This window comes from Spermophilus citellus (genome assembly GCF_964194105.1).
Source record: "Spermophilus citellus genome assembly, chromosome: 2".
NCBI classification, from domain to species: Eukaryota; Metazoa; Chordata; class Mammalia; order Rodentia; family Sciuridae; genus Spermophilus; species Spermophilus citellus.
Genome location: NC_138183.1, coordinates 158727205 through 158750394, shown reverse-complemented (window position 1 = coordinate 158750394; position 23190 = coordinate 158727205). Strand labels below are relative to the sequence as shown.

Here is a 23190-nt window from a genome sequence, read left to right as displayed (position 1 = left end):
TGAGGCAGGAGGATCACAAGTTCAAGGACAGCCTGGGTGACTTGGTAAGAACCTGTCTCAAAATAAAAAATAAAAAAGGGAACGTACACAGTAATAGAGCACTTGCCTAGTATATGTGAGGCCCTGGATTCCATCCCCAAGTACTGGGGGAAAAAAATGTTGAGGAAAAAAAGGCTAGACACAAAGGACTGCATACATTTGTAATTCTATTTATATGAAATTCCAGAAGGTCATAAATAATCTAAAGTAGAGTTGGGTGCCATAGTGACTGCCCATAATCTCAGAAACTTGGGAGGCTGAAGCAGGAGGATCATAAGTTTGTAGCCAGCCTAGCAACTTAGAAAAACCCTTTCTTTCTCAAAAATAAAAAATGACGGGCTGGGAATATAGCTCAGCTGGTAGAGTGCTTGCCTTGTATGCACAAGGCCCTGGATTCAATCCCTAGCACCACAAAAAAAAAAAAAAAAAAAAAAAAGACAAGGGCTGGGGGTGTAACTCAATGGTAGAACACCCACGGGTTCAATCCTCACTATTGGGAAAGAAAAGACTACTGAGGATCCTGAAACAAAGCTTCTTATACCAAGATTAACCTTTGTCAAGTTCCAAACTCCCTAAACCTGAAGTCTTTCACCCATAAAATGAAGGAGATCAAAGACTTGATACCTTAAGTTCCCTTCCAAATCCATAATTGTTCCTATTGGTAACTGGAAAAAGCAGGGATAAAAAAAAAAAATGAGATAAAGGAAGCTTTAACTGAATAAACAGTTTTGTATTAATACTTATTTTGAAAACACAAATTTGTTAACACAACAGATATATTAGGGAACATTATGAGCATAATTTAATTTTTCCATTTGATTATGTATCATTTCATCTACAAGAAACACTAGGTGAACGCAGGAAACTGTGCTCAGCTGAACCAATCAGAAGGAAAACTAAAAAGGACGTAAAGCATACACAAATATCCATACCCTCCTCAGTTCCCCACATCACATTCACCAATCCACTATGGTATCAACACTGTCAGATTCAGATAATCCACTACTTCAAGATGCAACTCTTCTAACACCATCCCAAAAGCAAACGCCAAACATTTACAAAGTAAACTGCCATATTTATTATAATATTTATGAACTTTTAACCATTTAACATGTAAAAAGCTGTGCTACATTTTTATTAGATTCCTATTTATTCTCTTTTTTACAGGGGAAGTGAACTCAGAGGCACTTTACCACCGAGCTACCTCCCTCCCAGTCCTTTTTTTAGTTGTAGATAGACACAATGCCTTTATTTTACTTATTTTTATGTGGACCTGAGCATGGAACCCAGATCCTCACATGTACTAGGCAAGTCCTCTACCACTGAGCCACAACCTAGTCCCTTTTTGTTTTTATTTTGAGTCAGGGTCTCATCAAGTTTCTGAGGCTGATCTTGAACTTGGATTCTTCTGCTTCAGCCTCCTGAGTCACTGGGATTACAGTTGTGCATCACTGTGCCTGATTCCTTACCCCACCCACCTTGTACCAGGGATTAAACCCAGGGGTGCTTAACCACTGAGACACATCCCCAGCCCTTTTTTATTTTATATTTTATTTAGAGACAAGGTCTTGCTAAGTTGCTTAGGGCCTTGCTAAATTGCTGAGGCTGGCTTTGAACTTGTGATCCTCCTGCCTCAGCCTTCAGAGCTGCTAGGATTACAGGCCTGCACCACCACACCAGGCTCCTCTTTTTTTAAACATATCACTAAGTTTTTAAATATTGTGTCCCTAACCCCATTTCCCCATTAATCTTGTGGGTTTTACTGAACAATGACTTTTAGCTTCATTGCAGCATAAGTTATTATATTGCTGTTTGAGGAAAAAATTAATCAATGATCAAACTATATTTTTCAAAGATAATATATATAGGCAAGTCCACTTATGCTTCAAGTCTTTCCCTATAAGCTCTCTCCTGAACAGCTACTTTCTTCCAGAGGTTTACTCATTGACTAGATAGCGCCCAAATCCAATAGCAGATTTGGAGTAAGAAAGATATCATTCACCCTCACACACTCACAAAAGTTTAAATTTCTCAATAACTAAAGCAATGACACTGAACATTATCTTCTAAATTCTGATTTGGAGGGGATTGGAGATGTAGCTCAAGAGTAGTGTGCTTGTCTGACATATATGAAGCCCTAGGGTTAACTTCAGCACAACTAAAAAAATTTAAAATAAAATAAATTTGGACCTTGATTCTAATAGAAAATCTTGACATAAACTATTGTAAATGTCCACTGTTCAATAATGGAATGTTCAACAGCTATTCGATTTCTACCATGGAAAGTACTTATGCAGGAAAAAAATTAGTTCTGCAACACAGTTTTAACAGAACGATAGAAACCACAGAACCTTTACAAATACTCCTAAATCTTGACAAACTCAGAGGTTAAGGAGTATAGTGAAATGAAGGAGGTCATACATTTTTCCTCATTTCTATGCAGAACAGAAACAGGACAGATTGAACTATGAGCTGGCAAAAACCTGTTACTCGGAGCAAAAGGGCAGGTAAAAATAATGCCACTAGTGAGGATACTCAGATATGATGGAGAACCGAATTTCCGTACCTTCTTGAATGAACCTGGACTTACAACTAGGGCTGATACAAAAGTAACAAACATGAGTGTAACACAGCAAAGATTAAGACATTACAGCCATAATTCTGGTACTATTTCTTAAAGAATTAAACACATTAAAATTTAAAATTATTTAGATTTCTGTTTATATACAAATGTACATATCTGCAAAAAAGAAAAAACAAAACACATTAAAATGGCAACAGTGGTTAACACTTAGGTAGTCAGATGACAGATTATTTTTTTCTTGTCCATAGTTTTCATTATTTCATACAATGAATGCTTACCACTTTTATTATCACAGGAAAACAATTTTTTAAACAGCTAAAACACGTGATTCTCGATCACAGTTCGTATGTAAAATTAGTAGTAAATCACCAAATGTCCCTGCTACTTCACAAAGGGCCAAAGGTGAGTGGGCACTTTCCCTGTCATGCAGAACACAGGGAACTCTGAAGGATAACTCTTAGCCACAAAAATAAGGACAAACACAAGAATGGAGATTTTATGCCTAGCAGAAAAGGACTTGCTTGTCCCTTCTATTATCAGCTGGCGTTATGGTGACTCCTACTGGCATTCTGAAAAATCCCCACCTTTGGGGTAAAGCTAATACATAGTCAACCAAATTTCATAATGTCTGATTGCAGAAAATATGGGAAGATGATCTAACCAGATCTAATCAGTCTCCAAAGCCTAAGATATATTGTAAAAGGTCACTGTAGATTTTCTAACCAGCTTTCTCTCAATCTCCTTAGCACAATGATGATGAATATTCTTCTCCACTGAGAAAGCACGTATAGTAAGTATCTCCCTTATCCAAGGTTGCTTTTCTCGTAGTTTCAAGTCACCCTTAGTCAATCATAATCTGGAAATGTTAAATAGAAAATTCAAAAACTAAACAATTTATAGGTTTATTATTATACACCATTCTGAGTAGCATGGTGAAATCACACTGCCCCAGCATATCTATGCTGTTTGTGCTACCTGTCACGTAGTAGCCATCTCAGTTATCAGATCAACTATAATAATACAGCAGTTCTATTGTTCAAATAACTCTTATTTTACTTAATAATGGTCACAAGCACAAAAGTAGTGATGCTGGCAATTTGGGTATGCCCAAAATAAGCCATAAAGTACTCTCTTTAAGTGAAGAGGTAAAATTTTTCAAATTATTAAGAAAAAAAAATATGATGAGGTTGCTAAGATTTATGGTACAATATGACATTTTGAGAAAGAGACCACATTCACATAATTTTATTACAGTGTATTATTAGAATTGTTCTATTTTGTGATTGTTTATTGTTAATCTCTTATTGTGACAAATTCATAAATTAGACTTTACCATAGGTATGCATGTACAGGAAAAAAAAAACATAGTAGGCATAGCGTTTGGTACCATCCATGGTTTTGGGAATCTCCTGAAAGCCTTGCAGGTAAGGGAAGACTACTCTAAAGGTACTTAGGCACTTAGCTGGTGAGAATACAAAAGAAATAAGATGTAGTCATTCCCTTCATAGCATTCACAAATCTGATGAGGAATGGTATGACATACATATTAGAAATATTTAGATAATAAGAGAATGAAATTTAAAGGCTAAATGAACAGATAAATACTTAAGATCCTTAAAGGAAGAACTACTCAATACAGACTTAAATAGTAGGCTTCTTGGGTAGCTAACATAAGCAGGCAGGGTCACTAACATAAGCAAAAACATTGAGGCAGAAAAGACAATGAATGATGAGCCTGCATGGACTGGAATAAAAACCAGATTGGGAAAAAATTACAGTAGGGAAGGAGAGATTTGAGCAGAGTATATTTCCTCTTAAGGATATCAGATTAAGAACATTCATGGGGAAAATCTATGCTAAATATGATAGAGATGCAATATCAAATCTCATAATAATTCCAAAGTAGGTATCATTATTCCCATTTTATAGACAGAAACAAAGTAGTGAAACAGAGAAATTACCTAATTTGCCCAAGGTCATCAAGGTAAAAAAAATAATACTGGGATTTAAACCTAGGCTATTTGAATCCAAAGTCCATGTTCTTTCCTTACCTCCCCATGTTACCTTTTCCTAAAGAAGTCTCTAATAACATCACTCTAAACTCAAATTGTCTCCCCCTCATGGTGCATGCTTCCTTCTTTTTGATTTTCCAGTGTCTCTATGGTGATCCCCCGTACATAAATAAAAACCTGCTTTCAGGAGAATGATTGCAGCTAAAATAAAAATGACCTGTAATAGTTTACCTTGACAAAGGGTATTTTCTTTTCTTATTTTTCCTTTTTATTTGTTTTATTTTTTATTTTTTAATTTTTTTTTTTGCAGTACTGAGGATTGAATCCATGTCCTTACACATGCTTAGCAAGTGCTCTGCCACTAAGTTATATCCCTAGCTCTTCATATTTTTGAGACAAAAATCACATTAAATTACCCACACTGGCCCCTGAACTCATGATTCTCCTGCCTCAACCTCCCCAGTAGCTGAGATCACAGGTATGTGCCATAATATCTGACAAAGGATATTTTCATTTTAACAAGAATAAGGGTCTTCCTTTAAAAGAATGGTAGGAATGCATATCTTACCTTCTCAGGGAACCAGACCAAGGATATTATTAAACATAATGCACATTTACACACACTATAGCTAAGATCCACACAGTAAAACTCATTATTAACAAACCCTAAGGGTCTCCATGAAAGTATAATCAGCCCCAATCTGGAGAAGAAGTCCATATGTGGCTACCAGTTTGCTTCAGAAGAGAAGTAAAAGTCTCACTATTTTACATTTTAAGAACATGATATTTAAAAAAACCTAAATTAAATATATTTGACATTTAAACTATTAAGTATTTCTTTAACAGATTGCTAAAAAAAAAAGTGCTCTCCAATAAGTTTATAAAATGAACTTTCATTTCCTCTGTGAACCAAGAGCAGCACAATCTTTACTACTCTTACCTTTTTGCCATCAAAGATCTTATATGTATCAAATGTCAAAAGTGTCATCTTTCTTTTTTAAAAAACATATTTATTTTTTAATTGTAGTTGGACACAATACTTTTATTTCACTTATTTATTTTTATGTGGTGCTGAGGATTGAACCCAGGGTCTCACACGTGGGAGGTGAACACTCTAGCGCTGAGCTACAATCCCAGCCCAAAAAGTGTCATCTTTCAAAGGAACCGAAATAAAATTCATTTGGGATCTCAGAGTGTGTAAAGTCAAGTAGGTAGAAGATCATGGCACTGACAGAGATTGCGCCATGGCACTTACTATGGAAATAGTCTTCCTGATTATTCATGTGCTAAAACCAGAATACAGTCATAGCTAGGTCAAGGGTAGCCTGATAACTTGAAAGTTCCCCACCACGTATTTTAATAGGCCAAGGAATCATATGAGTTCCAAAATATGTTTTAGAATGAAACATAAGAAAATTTCTAGCCCACTGGAAAGCTCAGAAGTTATATTGAATTCTATATTTTACATAGAATATAAAAAGTAATTTGAAAATAAAAGTGATACTGTTTGGTCTTTCTCAACAAAGGTTGTTATACCCCTCATTCTACAGAAATCACTTTCTAAGAAATTCTCCTTTTATCAATGTTCTAATATACATGCTAAGAGATTTTAGGGATAGAATTATTTTCAAAGAAGAGAACATAGTTCTTACATATCTGGATGGTTCTTCTAGGTTCTGATCATTCATGTCAGTAGGAACAACCCGGGTAGCCAGTGGTCCCTCTGCAAAAGGTTTTGGTAACTGACCTCTGAACTCTGATGGAATGAACTGAAGCTGCCAACTGTCAGAAATACAAATAAGAAGAATAAGAAAAACACAAGGGGATCATATTGCTAAATGTACTTGAAACAAAAATCATGTGAAGACATTTCATTTGAAGAAAAAAATATTTCTGCTAAAACCTTAACCAGGGAGCATAAAGGCAGAGGTCACAATTTAATCCAAAAATCATTGAGAAATTTGTGACTAGAGGTCTCTTAATCCTTTTCACCAAGTTTCAGAAGTGAAATTTGCTACCAGATGGTTATATCATGAAACAACCAGAGAAATGTCAAAGTTTATTGCCAATTACCATGTGATCAAAGGGACTTATTAAAATTAAGGCAAACTCATCAGATATAATGAAAAAGATGAAATGTGATATTGGCACTAAGAACATGCTAAGGGAGCAGAACTTTGTTACTGAATAATCCTTAAAAGTATCTTCAGTTATGAAACAATTTCAATTGTAAACAGCAAAGGCCAAAGTCAACCCCTTAAAAAACAAGTTTTAATTTGTTACAGGATTTTTATTAAGCATAATACTACTACCAGGTAAAGCTAAGCTGCTGAAGCCAGTCTTAAATGGAACAATATGACTCATCTTAACCAGACTTCCCTTTTACATAAATAGGACCAAAATAAAAAAAAAGAATTAAGGAACTCCAGGGCATATGTTATCAAATCTAACAACAGAGTAAAGGAAACTGGTACAGATGTCTTAATAATAGCTTTCCCCAGTGTTCATACATTGGTGAAGAACTTATTGTTTGAAAAAAAAATTCTTCTCTAAAAATACTTTTCTAGCTAGAGTTTCTAAAGACCCTTTAGGAAGTGGATTAATATCAAATAATTACAGAATTATAAACAGGAATTTTCAGAATGAGTTGTCAGCAGAAGCCTAGAGCCCAGAACATTTTCAAAAGTCCTCTGACATTGTAGATACAAGCAGGGGAGGGTGCACACCCACACATGGCACCTAGTCTAATGAATACAAGAGATGGGTGTGTGGTGCAGATTCCATAGCAATCAGAGACAGAAATGATTCAATAACTTTCTGTAAAAACTCCAAAGCAAAACAAAAATTAAAAAGCCCCTGCCATATGGGCTGGGGATACAGCTCATTGGTAAAGTGCTTGCCCTGCATGCACAAAGCTCTGGGTTCATTTCCCAGCACCACCAAAAAAAAAAAAAAAAAAGTTCCTGCCATAAGATTGCTAATTTTATTCCTTGATTTAAAACTCTGGGAATTAAAGGGTAACTTACTTTTCTGGCAGAAGGAAGCTGCTGGGAAATCGATACCACTCTTTTCCCACACAGACATTCACAGGTCTGCCTTCTGGGACAGTGTGGATAGTTGGGTCTGTAGCAATTCTGTAAAATTCTGGATACAAATCAAGGGGCCCATGGTATCCTGGAAGGAAGGAATAGTCAATAAAAGCCAAAGATGAGTAAGATGAATTTCTGACATGTAGTTATAATACATGTTAATGTTCCACTATAATCCACATAAAATTTAAGAAGTGTGAAGGGCCAAGCCTGCCCTACACATAAAAAATGTCTCTTTTTTAGGAAGATGGCTATAGCAGAGACCTTATTTTGCCAAATATAAGGGCTTTCTTACCCTTCTCCATACCCTTTCCCCTTTAAACATCTTGTTTTTTCAGCATACTTTCATATTTTAGATCCCAATAATGATTGTAAGAAAATATAATCATGAGAATTTAGCACAAAGTCTAGGCTTCCTTAATTCATCAATAACCATTAAAAGGGAGGGAAATCCATAAAAACAGAGAAAAAATGTGTAGTTAATCAAACCAAGAGGAATTCTCAATCTCTTTTTCAATCATGAGGTAAAGAAGTCACATCCTACTCATTATTAATTCTATATGCTCCCCCTTCAAGAAAGACGTTTTCTTGCTGGGCACAGTGGCACACACCTAAAATCCCAGTGGCTCAGGAGGATGAGGCAGGAGGATTATGAGTTCTAAGCCAGCCTCAGCAATAGTGAGGCGCTAAGCAACTCAGTGAGACCCTGTATCTAAATAAAATACAAAATAAGGCTGGGGATATGGCTCAGTGGGTGAGTTCCCCTGAGTTCAATCCCTGTGCCACCCCCTTCCCTCAAAAAAAGAGAAAGACCTCTTCCTAGCATAAGCTGAGTATGTATTAAACAAGCCTGCATGAAGGGAAACCTGAGGTGAAGAGCCTTGTGAGGGTGAGTTAAGATACCCGTATAGCACATCTACCTCTGAATAGTGCCACAGAGCGGGAAAATGATAAAAGCCCAAAGAGGAAGACGGTTCCTAAGGCCAGCCAATTTGATGTCACAGTATAGTGCTCCAGGCGATATCGTTGAAACACGAAGTGGTAACATTTCTAGAAGGAAAGAAAATTGTATTGATAAAAGAAGATACACCTTGCAGAATACACATAATCATGAAACATCACAGAAAAGCCAAGAATGCAGAGTTTGAGTCTGAGCAGGAATGCTTAGAAAGGAATCCTTTCCAAATACCAAGATTAAAGCCAAGTCCTCTAATACTATCTGGGGGTCAGCCTATCTGGCTTGCCAATATTCTTACTAGCTTTCAAGAAAATTATTTAGATATTTTGCTTGTACTTAAAGTCCTAATAACTTATTTTAAATTATTTTTAAATGCTTTTTTGGTAGTTTTCCTTAACATATGAAGTATTTCAATCTGTTTTGATATAAGAATTTATCTTTACTTCCTTACCCTCAAGTTTTCATTGAAGATTTTAATATGAACAAAATGTCTCATGACCAAACAAGAAAAAAGAATTCCTCTCATAGAACACTAGGAACATGTTGTTAATTATTGCTTAACAACTTAATAAACTAGATGGTTATATAACATATATACATGCATGTATGAATTCTGCTCTTTTTGTGTATATATGATTCTGGGGATCAAATCCAGGGCCTCCCACATGCTAAGCATGTACTTTACCTCTGAGCTATATCCCCAGCCCATCTGCTATCTTTAAGTACCTTCTCCTCAGATTTCTTTTTTTCCTTCCTTCCTTCCTAGATAGAACCTACTTCTGGAAATAAGTTTAGCAACATATAACAAATGCCGTAAATATGTAGAGTGCTTTTAATATTTTAGAGAAGAGCTGGGAATGTGGCTTAGTGGTAGAGCAACTTGCCTAGCATGGGTCAGTCCCTGGGTTTATGTCCCAGCACCACTAAAAAAACAAATGGGGCAGGAGTTGGAAATCTATCTTAAGGAAATAATCTAAATACCTGAATGAAAATATTTAAATAACTAAATGAAAATATTTATTCTACTAGTAGTTATAATGCTAAATAAATGAGTAACCTAAATTCTAACATGAATTATATCTAATCATTGTTCTACATATTACCAACTCAATATGTTATATATGTTATATCCAATTATTTTACACTATACCCAAATCAATAGAACATTATACTGCTATTTAAATGATGGATATAGAAATGGCAACACAGACAACATTATGACATAATACTAAGTTAAAAAGGATATAACGTTATATGCACACTTATTATTACAATCATAATAAGCCAATGCTAGAAAGTGTTTTTGTTAAAAGGTGAAGAATTTTCACCACTTTCTAAATTATCTGAAATGAAATTCAGTTACTTTTGTAATTGAAATTATTTTTAAACTACCATTCGACAATGGATAAACCTTGAAAACATGCTAAGCGAAAGAAATGAGTCATATATTTTATGGTCCATTTACATGAAATGCCCAAAACAGGCAAATCTACATAGAAAATAGATTGCTAATTACTTAGGGATGAGGAGCTATGGAAAAGAAGGTAGAAGTAATGATAGTAAAAGGGTACAGAGCTTTTGAAACGATGACAATGTTCTAAAATTGACTGTGGTGATGATTGCATATATCTGTGAATATGTTAAAAACAACTGAAATCATACACTTTAAATAGGTGAACTCATGGTTTGTGGATTTTATATATCAATAAATCTGTTAACAATAAAACATCATCTGCAAGCGTGGTTGCGTATGCCTACAATCTCAGAAGCTCTGGTAGGTGAGACAGGAGAATTGCAGGTTCAAAAGCCAGAGTCAACAACAGTGAGGCACTAAGCAACTCTAAATAAAATACAAAATAGGGCAGGGGATGTGGCTCAGTGGTTGAGTGTCCCTGAGTTCAATCCCCAATACCCGCCCCCCAAAAAACAACAACAACAACAAAAATCTATCATCTATTTTTTTTTTCTGCCAAGTGAAAATGACAGCAGAGGGCAAGAAAGTATCCAGAGGTTGCTGAGGCCATAAATACAGAGATATTCAAAGTGAAGATTAGCTCTGACAGGGAATTGACCTGGACAGGTTTTAAACCAGGATTACATAACTGCCTGATGTAATCCCAAAGTCTCGAGCAAGTTTTAGTCTGATCCAGCAGAGCAGACATTTGTTAGCTCTGCTCAGGTGCCACTATCATGTGACTTAAAAATGTACCTTTATGGGATACAGTTGTGGCTCAGTCGTAGAGCACTTGCCTAGCACATGTGAGGCCCTGGATTCAATCCTCAGCATCACATAAAAATAAATGAATAAAAAATAAAGCTATAAAAAAATTACCTCATAAAAAAATGCACCTTTATTAGCAATTGGATTCCTGTTGACAATAGAGACAAATTACAACAAAAATTAATAATGCAAATATTTAATTAGCAAATAAGAATATGATAAATAGCTTTATCAATACATAAATTTTTAATAATATGATCTGTATTAGGTTTAACATTATGGGTAAAATATCTTAGATGGATGTACTCTATAATTTGCTCTTAAGTTTTATGAGCAATGATTTAATAAGTGAAACAGAATGAGGCACAAATGTTTTTCCCTGAAACTTACCTGAAGTGCAGAAAGAGCTACAGCACCACAGAGACATATAAGTGGATATACAGGGAAAAGGAATCTCTCCTCTTTGTGAGGCTGGATGAAGAAAATCATAAACCAAATATACATTGGAGCCAAGGTAAGCCAGTATGGGTGGCCTAAATTCTGAACTGCAAGACACAGAAAAATATTCACCTTTCATCATATTAGAATAAATTAACATCTTTAGTCTCAATGCTCTCTTGATCTTAAATTTGGAAGTATGTCCAAAGGCACATCATAAAAATGTTGCAGCTAGTATATTCACATTTTCTCCAAACACATCAATAAAAAGAAGAACACACTCCTTAACTTTACCAAGAAAATCTAAAATTTAAAGAGAGATACAATACTGGGTGTGGCTAGAGCAAAATGAAAATCGGGTTAATGGTTAATAGAACTTAATAAATTCTACACTGGGTGAAGAAAGAAAGCCTTTTCCCTCTAACGAGTCCCACCATTAAGACTAAAGACTAATCATTCCTAAGATTAACCAAAAGCCTAGCGTAAACCCACTTCTTGAGTTTTACTTCCTATGTTTAAACATTAGTTATTTTTAATCTGTACACCAATTGTCTAATTGTTCAAGCAGACCTAAATCAAAAGAAAGCAAAACAGTTGGATTCTCAGACCCTTTCATCGAGCCACAAATGACAGCTGTTTTAAGGTAAACGTGAAAATACTCTTAAAGAAAGTTCACTGATTTTCTCTCTTCTTCTATAATATCCAACCACTCTGAATCTCAAAATTAGAAACAAAATGTACTCAAAGTATGTAAAAGAATTAAAGGAATGTAATGAACACTAAGATCCAGGCACCTGCTGGAAAGTTCCTGTGGTTAGGTACATGAGCACTGAATAATAAACCTGAATAATAAACTGAATAATAAACTCAGTGAAGGCATCTCCTACTGGGTTTATATTAGAGATAATGAACAGTGCATAAAAATGCTGGCAAAGGTAAACAGCGCCCCCTGGTGTCCACCATGTCTATAGTGAGCAAGTTTATAGTGAGCAAGTTTAGTCCAGGACAATTATCAGAATGACTAATTTAGCTATCTAGGTTATGTGGCTCTGCAGAATTCCCTAGGGAAAAAAATTTTTTTGAACTTCATTAGCAAGCTTATTTTATAAACCTTTCACTCTAAGATTTTATCACGAGATTTAAGGTTATACTTTCAGATTTATACCTTTTCAGGTAAGTATATTTTAATTTTTTTTATTGTAACAAAATAAACTTTATAGTAAAGTTTTTCTCTTTTGTACTTTAAAATCAAACATAATTTTAAAAAAATATAATACAAAATTTGAAATGTCCTATATAAAATATATAAAATCACTAACCACAGTGGTATATAGTAGAATCATGGGTAATTTCTTTCCTGGCTCTTTATATTTTTAATTTTTTTTCCCAGCACAGTGGCATGCACTTGTAATCCCAGTGACTCTGGAGGTTGAGGCAGGAAGACTGCAAGTTGAAGGCCAGCCTCAGCAAACTAGGGAGGCCCTACGCAACTTAGTGAAATATTGTCTCAAAATAAAAAATAGGGCTGAGGCTGTAGCTCAGTGGTGGAGCACTTTCCTGGCATGTGTGAGGCCCTGGGTTCGATCCTCAGCACTGCATAAAAATAAATAAATAAAATAAAGGTATTATGAAAAAAAAAATTCCTTAAAAAAATAAATAAAATAAAAAATAAAAAGGGCTGAGAATGGGGCTGTAGCTGTGGCTCAGTGGTTGAGCGTTCACTTGGCATGCATGAGACATTGGGTTCAACCCTCAGCACCACATAAAAACAAAGGCAGTATCTGGCTCAGTGGTAAAATACCCCTGGGTTCAAAACCCAGTACCAAAAAACAAAGTATCATTTCTATTGTAAAATACACATACAAGTATAAATACAAGTCAGAAAGCACTCATATTTTTGTTTTGTTTTTTAATTTATTTTTTAGTACTAGATGGATACAATATTTTTAAAATTTTTTTATATGGTGCTGAAAATCAAACCCAGTTCCTCACACTTTCTAGGCAAGTACTCTACCACTGGGCCGAACCCCAGCCCCAGCACTCATATTTTTATAAGGTGGCCACATGTACATTATAAACATTTTAAAATCAAAATTTGATTCATACTATAGAGAACATCCTGTTTTTTAATTCACATCACAAATGTTTTCAATTTTTCCACAAGCATAAATTATTTTTATAGTTCAAAACAAAGTTACTTTAAAAAAAGGAAAAAGTGATACTTAGTAAATACAAGGGATGGATATAGAGGAACAAGTTACCTCAAGGGAGTAGACATCTGAATCTAAAATGTGGGATACTTATACAACCTGAAAGATCTGCTTCTTTAAGAAACCTTTAGGGGGCTGGGATTGTGGCTCAGCAGTAGAGCGCTCTCCTAGCACATGTGAGGCCCTGGGTTCGATCCTCAGCACCACATACAAACAAAGATGTTGTGTCTGCCGATAACTAAAAAATAAATATTAAAATTCTCTCTCTCTCTAAGAAAAAAAAAAGACCCTGTCTCAAAAAGGGATGGGTATGTAGCTCAGTGGTAAAGTGCCCCTGGGTTCAATTCCCAGTACCAAAAAAGAAAGAAATTTTTTAGGAGAAAAAGATGAGACATTTCAGGAAAAGCTTAAAGAAACAAAAAATTCAGTACGTAATTTCTGCTTTAAACAGACAGTAAAAACCTATTTTTCAGACAATCTAGGAAATCTGAATATCATTTGGATATTAGATGATATTAAGGAATTATGTTAATTTTTTGAATAATGGCAATGTGGTTACATTAAAACAACATGACTCTGAAGCCCGCTTGCACCTTCTAATCTTTTAACACAGTGAACTCTCTATAAACAATTAACAGTAGAAAAGCAGAATTGGGGTGAGATGAAGAGGAATCAATCATGTGACATCCAAATAAGATTTAAAAGTCTGAAATTAAATCTTTCTAAGCTCATATGAATTTATGCTCTAATCTGTTTCCCATAAATGAAACTAGGCTCCAGATATCCAGAGCCATGACAACTTGAGAAAACATCAGCTGTGCAATACAGAATCAGAGCAAGTAAAATAAATGACACACCAAGCTTTCACAGAAAGGCAAACATGGAAGCAAAATGGAACCAAGAGAAGCATCATGCTTCTTAGGAAGTCCAAAGATTCTCTTACTTCAGTATCAAATTCAGGGAATCCCTGCATGGTTCAGTTTTCAAATTTTTGGTTGAAATAATTTCCCAAAGAAAGTCTGCCTCTAGAATGGATTATATAGTAAGCAATCTATCAGGTTAACACACAGGTATTCAGACAGAAAACTCAAAAAGGCTTGTTATATTGAGATTTATAAATACTTTTGCTTCCTTTGGAACTGTGTAAATTATATTGACTTTGTCACTTAAAAAGATGTAAAGCTCTTCCTTCTAGTCTAATTTGAAACAACTAATTAAATCTTCAGTAGGGTCACATAATCTACAAATACAGACTGAAAATCCCACAAACCAACTATTTTCATAGAAAGAAAATGGAAAATAAAATAAATAGAATTCTTTTTCACTTACTGGTACACGTTGTTTCTTGCTCTTTCCTCCCCTACCCCCAAACCTTCCATCTCTTATGCCACTCACCATGAAATCTCTGCAGCAGGTATTCCATAAGAGAAGTCAGTGGCAAGACCAGAAGAGCCAAAGCAAAGGCTACATTGAAATTCAAAAATCCATTAACTAAATAGAAATACCAGGGTTCTGTACCTGAGGGAGAGAAAGAGGCAAGAAATCATTAATGGATGTTTTCAATACCTATTATAGTATCTGACTCACAATGTTCTTTGTTCAAATAATATTGAGGATCCAATACCTCAAGTGACCAAGACTCTAAAAAGTCTATTCTCTTTCTATGCTCAGTCACATACAGTGGCACAAAATCAGAAGATGAGAAGAGAAATGGATTGGTTGTGATGTTTTAGATAGAAATTAAGTTTTAAATATTTAGCTGTTCTTGGCTACCTATAGAAAATTTATCTATCTATATTCCCTTCTACCACATAAGGACGAAGAGTTCCTTCCAGAGGATGCAGCAATGAGGCACACCTTAGAGGTAGAGACCCAGCTCTCACTCGACATCAAACCTGTCAGAGAGCTTTGATCTTGGACTCCCAGCCTCCAGAACTGTGAGGAATACATTTCTGTTCTTTATAAATTACCAATCTCAAGTATTTTGTTATGGCAGCACAAAGACAGAAATTTACTATGAACCACCAAATAATTTAAATAGTTTAGGAAAAGAGCCACAAAGAGCTAAAAATTATTAAAATGCCACTTCAATTTAACTATTCTCTTATCACTACAGACCAAAAAAAAAGAGTAATAAACTTGGTTTGAGATATTCGGGCCTCTGCCATCTTATTCACACCTTTTTGATACATTTACATTCTAGTATCTTTCCCCTGATATGTTCAACCACTATTTTATGGTCCTGTACACAGAGTACCTATTTATACCAGAAGCAACAAATTTGATTTTGTAGGATCATACTGAGATCAGGCTGTGCTCAGAAGCTTAGAAGATTCAGAATGAAGCAAAATGCTGAAAACACAAGCCTCACTCACAGTAGATTTCAATCTTTAACTCAAAATCCTTAAATCTAAATGAGAAACAGTCCTCCTCTGCACATTTAGCAGGTTTTTCATCTGCTTTTTTCCTCCGTATGATTACTTCAATCAGGCAGTGAATGACACATGCGGGTTTTAATCACTGTGTGTTGTGACACCCGCCTTGCACCACAGCAATTTCCTGCAATCAGCATTGCTTAAAAGGGTAATCAGGAGGCAGAGGAATAGTCAGAAAAACCTGACATTTTTGCAGCTTGCACAGCAAAATAAGATTAGAAACCAAACTTCATAATGCTAGAAACATTTAGGGAAGGAGTAAAAGGCAGGGGGTGCATACTAAGGAAGAGTTCAAGTTCAACTTCTTGTAATCTTTGGGAAAAGTTCACTCCTTCCTGTCTAAACACAAAGACTGAACAATTAGGGATCTGGAAGGAGGCCAGGGAAGAAGGGAGAGCAGGGAGGCGAGGAGAAGACAAAAGGGAAGATGAACATGATCCATGAACAATACATGCACATATGGAAATGTCACAGTAAAACCCATCAATTTCTACAATTAAAATGTGTTAAAAAATTAATACTAACTGGATTGTTCAGCAACAGAGATCCTGACCCAGGCCAGAACATTAGGGATATTTTAATCTTGTATTCTTTATATACCACTCTTTTTTATGAAAAACTACTGGATGGTGCTATTTTCAAAACAGAAATACATGCCTTCTCTGGGTTTTAATTAATACTTAAAAACATAAACTGAGTCCTGTAGATTCCAGCTACTGGAGAGGAGAGTTTTCACATAACCCTCTCCTGACCATCAGTGTGGAGGCAGTGCTATCAACCTTTAACTCCTTTTTTTCCTAACAGAATTTTGAAAATCTGTGCCTGTAAAGAAAACACAGAGTGACCAGAGAGAAAGAGGGTTATATTTTACACCATGCATTACAGATAGTAAGCATCAAAAGAAAAAAGCCTCTTGTCTCTTTGATATTTGCAAATATAGATTTTTTTTTCAGAAAAACTATTCCACTTATAGAAAGTTTGTCTCTATCACAATTTATTATACCATTCTGTTTGAGCTGTCTTTTTACCTAGGTATACCACACTTTGAAGTATAGAAGCATTAAGTTGTGAGCTAGGCTTCGAGCATTTCATAACAGGCTGTTATTTCTCTGAAGGATGGTACAAAAATTGGGGGATAAGCCAAGAGTAAAGAAAGTTCAAGTGACAACAGTCTTAATAAACAAGGGTGAACAGGGACCCAAAAAAAAAAGGGCGGGGGGGGGGGGAATTTTGTTAGCTAGTATCCTTCCCTACATATTGAGATACTTTCTTAGGGAAAAAAAAAAAAAAAGGTTTAAACTTGTATTTTCTTCCAGGGAACTCAAAACTAATGTTCAAAAAATATCAAAGCTGAACAATGCAGACAAAAACACTTCAGAATGATAAGCAGAGCACTGAACCTGTGCAAGATGTGAGGTAAAGCAAGCTGGCAGCAGGGTTTCTGCAGGGAGTGACTCACAATTCTCCCTTTTTGGAAAATGCCTCAATTCCTTTCAATCAAATGATCTAAAGGGTGTTTTGAAAGAGGCTTAAAGAAAGAATGATATTTACTGTTCAACAGATTGAATGAAGGGGAACGTTTTTATGGGTCTGATATTTAACAGGTATGTAGGAACTAAATTACAGCAAGACATCCTACAAATGTCAAATTTGTACACCAAGAGGGAAAAGCCACCAAAATTCCACAGAAATGATTAACAAGAGAATGAAGGCTCCAGAACAGTTCTGGCTGGCAGTCAACTCTAAGCAGTCATAAGACTCCATTGGAGCTTTACCCTCTATTGCTGCAAGGATGGGAAACAGCAAGCCTTCAAACAGCAGGCATTTGCCTTTACCTTCTGAAACTTCCTGTCCAGTGATCTGACTAATGTTGACAAAACACATAAACAAGGTTTAGGGTCCTGTCCTAAGCTGCAAAGTGACAGTCTTGAGTAGACCCACTGTTGATTTTGAGGGAAAAGTGATTCATTTAAGTGCCTCCCATACCTTCTCCAGGCCAATGAATTCCTCATAAGAGAGCACTTCTATTCAAACACCAGACAACAAAACTCACCCACATCAACATCTGGAAACTTGAAACATTACCAGAGGCAAAAATCAGTGCCAAACAAATCACTTTTCTTTTCTGCGATGTTGTTTTACCTGTTGATCTTCGACCCTACAAATCATGTAAGATCTTGCTTATGACTTTACAATTTTAGTCTATACCACTCTAAATTTCCTACACCAAGTATTCTTTACTTTATCAAAACATTCTTTCTTTCTTCAAAAGGGATCAAGCACAGTGCTCATACATCAAACAGCTTGCTAGCATGCATATCACTCTGCCCTCTGAGCCCTCCAAGGCCAAAACCCTTCAAAGGTGCCACTTCCCCTCATTCCTTGGGTTGACTCTTACCTTCTACTACTCTGAACTCATGCTGACTGTTTTTGTAAACTTATTCTCCTGTAGAATCTCAATGGCTAAATTCCAGGGTTTTGCTAAGGGTATTTTCAATTGAAAGAACAAAGGCCTGGGAGTCAGACAATCCTGTGCTCTCATCTGATTTGTTCTACTTATTTAATTAAGTGCTGAGTTCTTCACCACTTCAACTTTGGTTTCCTCATCTGTGCATAATTTATGCCTATCTTTATCTCACAGAGTTTTTATGAGGGGAAGAAGACAGTATGTGAAAATTTTCTGGCACATAATGTAACAGGCATTCAGTAAACAGAAGGCATTGTGATTGCTATCTGTGCAGAAGTACTCCTTTACTTTTCCCTGATTTCAAAACAAAGTAGTCAGCTCAGGTCTGGAATGTATCATTAATATATGCTATCTAGCCAAGAAAGGTAGAAAGTTCTCTTTGAAAACCAAAAACAATAGAGAAGGTAAATATTTATATTATTATAATCACAATGGAAAGAATAAAATCATATTGCTCAAGACCAAACAGTTTCTACCCAAAATTCAGTCAATGCTCTAAAATGTTGTGTTTAAAAATAATTCAGTATTCAGGGGCTGGGGATGTGGCTCAAGCGGTAGCACGCTCGCCTGGCATGCGTGCGACCCGGGTTCGAGCCTCAGCACCACATACCAACAAAGATGTTGTGTCCGCCGAGAACTAAAAAATAAATATTAAAAATTCTCTCTCTCTCTCTCTCTCTCTCTCTCTCTCTCTCTCTCCCCTCTCTCACTCTCTCTCTAAAAAAAAAAAAAGATAAAAAAAAAAATTCAGTATTCAATCTTTTTGTCTCAGCAGTCCTATACTTTACGTTCCATTTGTCTAAAATGACCCCCCACCCCAGCATCTACTAGGCAAACTCCTACTCTTCCTTCCAGGCTCAGCTCAATCACTACATCTTTCCTGATACCATCAGAGGAATTTGCTCTTATGATTCCCTGACTCTCTTCATCCCACTGTACACATAATACACTGTACTATAATTACTGTATGCCTGCAGCCTTATGAGACAGTCTATTGAAAGGCAATTTATTCACTGTTTCTTCAACTGAAGTCTATTCATACAAAAAGTATATGTAGGCTTTTTATGTTCCTATGTATCAGAAACAGCACTTAAAAAAATCTGTAAAACACTATAAGCATAATGCATTTCCATTTTCAGATAAAGTGTGTGCCTACAATAGCTAATGAGGCACTTGGAGCAGGAAACCCTTATAAAATAGTCAAAATAATATAAAATGTGCCAAACACATACATAAATGAAACAGAACTTCCAACACTGAAGATATACCATCTCACTGTTTGATAATTTTACATCATCAATGCACCTATAAAATAAGTCTTTGATATTTTCTGAATGGATTGACAATTATAAAGTATTTTTAAGTATTTTATATCTATTTTATTCCTGTTCAATATCAAGAAATCCCAAGCCAGAGAGGGGACATTTAAAAAAAAAGAAGAAGAAAGAAAGAAAGAAAGAAAGAAAGAAAGAAAGAAAGAAAGAAAGAAAGAGAGAAAGAGAGAGAAGAAAATCCCTAAGTTGCCCAGGCTGGCCTTGAACTTATGATCTGCCTGCCTCAGCCTCCTCAATAGCTGGCATTATAGGCACATGCCACTGAACCCAGCCTACACTTTTTAAAGAATGAAAATCAGACCAAAACAATCTGTCAATTCAAAGATGAGGTAAAAGCTCAAAAATTCTACTACTGAGGAATAATTCCCTTAAGGCTAGCTACTACAGCATTGTATCAGTCCTATTCATGGCTGTTCTTACTATTTCCACTATCCCAACAAAGCTTTTGCCACCACTAGAACAGTGATCAGTTATCTATATCCAAAACAGGAAAACCTGAACCAAAGCCATCCTAGGTACACCAAAGCAGAACAGAAGCCCCAAGGACTCTTTCCTAGTAAAACCTTAGCTGAAATGAATAACAAATGCTAATGTCCAAAGAAGAACAGGACACTACTCTATTGGATCCCCAAACTTACCACAGCACCCTGACCAACCCATAGTTAAACTAGAAGTATAAACGTAAAATCAGAATGTATTCTTTCTTCCTTACTTCTCTATCAACATTATTATTTCTAGATTTATAAGCTTTACCAATCTAGAGGGCTACAAAAAATGTCACCTTAATGTACTCTAACAAAGGTTTTATAAATAAGCAATCAGAATATTATTCTATAATAACCCATTCATAATACTGGAGAAGCCAATTTTTCAAAATAAGTAGAAATTATCTCACCTATACAGAATGGATCTAGTTCCAATAGGGTACATGTAAACAATTTTTATCAATGCCATCTGGGTTTTAAATCTTCTACTGTCTTATAGATTCAAATAAAATCTTATAAACTAAAACAAGGAACAATTAAAAACATGCAAACTTTCCCTAGTTGAAGGGAGACATCTAGAGGCAAGAGCTTAGAATTAGAGGCCTTTCTCAGATCCTTGAGGACCTTGGAACCATAAAGGAGCCTTTGAAAGTTCTTTCACTTAGCAATTTTTCTTTATGTGATTTGTGAATACAGTTCACCAAACAAAGCACTCCTTATTGTGATCTATTACTTGCTATCTAAAATGAAAATATTTCCAAAATACCAGAGCTCAAGTAAATCTCACTTGAAGCTTCTCGTGCAATCTATTGGATCTACTTATACCGTGGCTCAGGCAAATGAGGGACATGGCTAGCAACAAGACTTCAATTTATAAGAGGCAAACAAGGTGACAATATTGACCAGCTTCATAGCATAGGCAAGACATTCACATATTCAGAACACTCTATAGATTAAAAGATTAAAGTACAAGAAATTATACTTATTCTAATGAAAAATCTGCTTCTCTCATAAAATGTCTCCCTCCATGGCCGATCTGATCAGAAAAATCTCCAGCTCAAACCTATGTAGCTATAACTCATATGCCTTCAGGGGTCAAAACAAAACCTTGGCTCAACAACTGGTGAGAAAGGTAGGAAAGGAGGAGTGAAGATGGGAGTACACTGGAGGAAGCAGTCCAGTTTAAAGGCATTCAATTTTTTTCTCTTAACCCTAAATGACCAAATTACCTACCATCTCTTGATGACCCCATTCCCATTTGTTACACTTTGTTTACAGATTTTCCAAATGTTCTCTCCTAATATCTGGTATTGAAGTGATGCAAATTTAAAAAAAAAAAAGTAATATAAAGTATCTGTGTGTGCAGAAAATGTCTAGAGGTATATACTTCCAAGTGTCAACAATAGCCATATGGAAATGATGGGATGATGTTATTATTTTCTTTTTGTTACCACATTAATTTTCTGATAAAGGGGAAAAAGACAGAGTAGAGGCTGAACTCATTGGTAGAGAGCCTGCCTAACAAGGGCCTGGATTCAATCCTCAACATCAGAAACAACAACAAAAAAGTAGCATCAAAAACCATGGACGTTCAATAGTTCTCAAGACTCTATCTCTGGAAATTGGGAGTAACATAACAAGACAGAGGACTAATATCTGAATATCACATTTTTCAAGGAGAAGTATTTAAGTGGCTACATGACATCACTGTGCTACATTCAAATGGTTTTTTGTTTGTTTGTTTGTTTTGCAGTACTGGGAATTGAACCCTTTCTTTCATTTTTTATTTTGAGAGAAGGTATTGCTAAGTTTCCCAGGCTGGCCTTGAACTTCTGATCCTCCTGCATTATCCTTCCGAGTAGTGGGGATTATAGGCATGTGTCACCATAACCAGTCAAATATCATTCTCTTTAAATTTAAAGCAGGAAAAGATCACCAGCAAAGAAATGCTATATTTAATGAAATGAGATAACTGAATTAAAATTTTGAAGTTTAGGTAAGTGAAGCTATTTTCTACTCTTCCCCAAATTTCATAAAGCCTTACCATAGAGATCAGGTCCATGAGAAGTGAAGACATTATACAAAACAATGTTGAGTGGTGCAATGACCAATTTCCCATAATAGTAGCTGTCAATGACCACCACAGGCACCTAAAACAGAACAGAAAACAGAAAGTACAGGAATTATGGAGTTTTACTCTAGGAATATTCTCAAAATGCTGAGAATGAAAAACAAAATCACCTCCTAATGTTTCCTTTTCCACATCAGAAGTTATTTTCATTATGATATGAGAACAAAACGAGAAAAAAGAAAACTCACCAGAAAGAGAATTAGGGCCACCAGTGACCAATGAAAGAAACTTTTCCACCTGTGTTTCATGACCAGCAAATCAAAGGCAATGGGTAAACTATTCAACAGAGAAACAAAATGGGAAGTTATGTAAAATACTTAACAGGCCATATTCACACGTATCTATGCCAAGTTGAGAATAAAATGTCTCTATCAGTGACAAAGAGGAAAGAAAACCAGTGAGAGTATATCTTCTGAAAAATATATGATCTTTTCATAAGGACCTAGAGATCAATGTGTCCCATACATATACAAATCTAAATACTGAGTTGCTAAACAAACTCCATTTTATACATATTTCTGTATAATGGACATTTAAAAGATATTAATTATAGAGTCTGGGGTTGTGGCTCAATGGTAGAGCACTTGCCTAGCATATGTGAGACACTAGGTTCAATTCTCAGCACCACATTAAAAAAAAGTCCATCAACAACTAAAAAAAATATAATATATAAAAAAAGATATTAATTATAAGCAACTGGACCCTATTATCCTTCATCGATCCCAGCAAATAAATACTGATCTTTCTCTTATAAGATTTAGTAGGCTTTTAGCAATATAATATCACA

The 23190-nt window shown here is 35.6% G+C and overlaps 1 protein-coding gene across 3 annotated transcripts in view; it reads right to left on the bottom strand.

Annotated features, from left to right (window-relative positions):
- Nucleotides 1-23190, bottom strand: part of ALG9 (ALG9 alpha-1,2-mannosyltransferase) — an 86835-nt gene that overhangs the window by 46007 nt on the left and 17638 nt on the right. For all 3 annotated transcript variants that reach the window (XM_081266010.1, XM_081266012.1, XM_081266011.1), the window contains exons 7-13: nt 22592-22679; nt 22317-22422; nt 14947-15069; nt 11294-11448; nt 8645-8774; nt 7662-7809; nt 6288-6417 (exon numbers count right to left, since the gene is read on the bottom strand). In XM_081266010.1, the coding sequence (XP_081122136.1) occupies nt 6288-6417; nt 7662-7809; nt 8645-8774; nt 11294-11448; nt 14947-15069; nt 22317-22422; nt 22592-22679 (880 nt within the window). The remainder of the gene's footprint in view (nt 1-6287; nt 6418-7661; nt 7810-8644; nt 8775-11293; nt 11449-14946; nt 15070-22316; nt 22423-22591; nt 22680-23190) is intronic.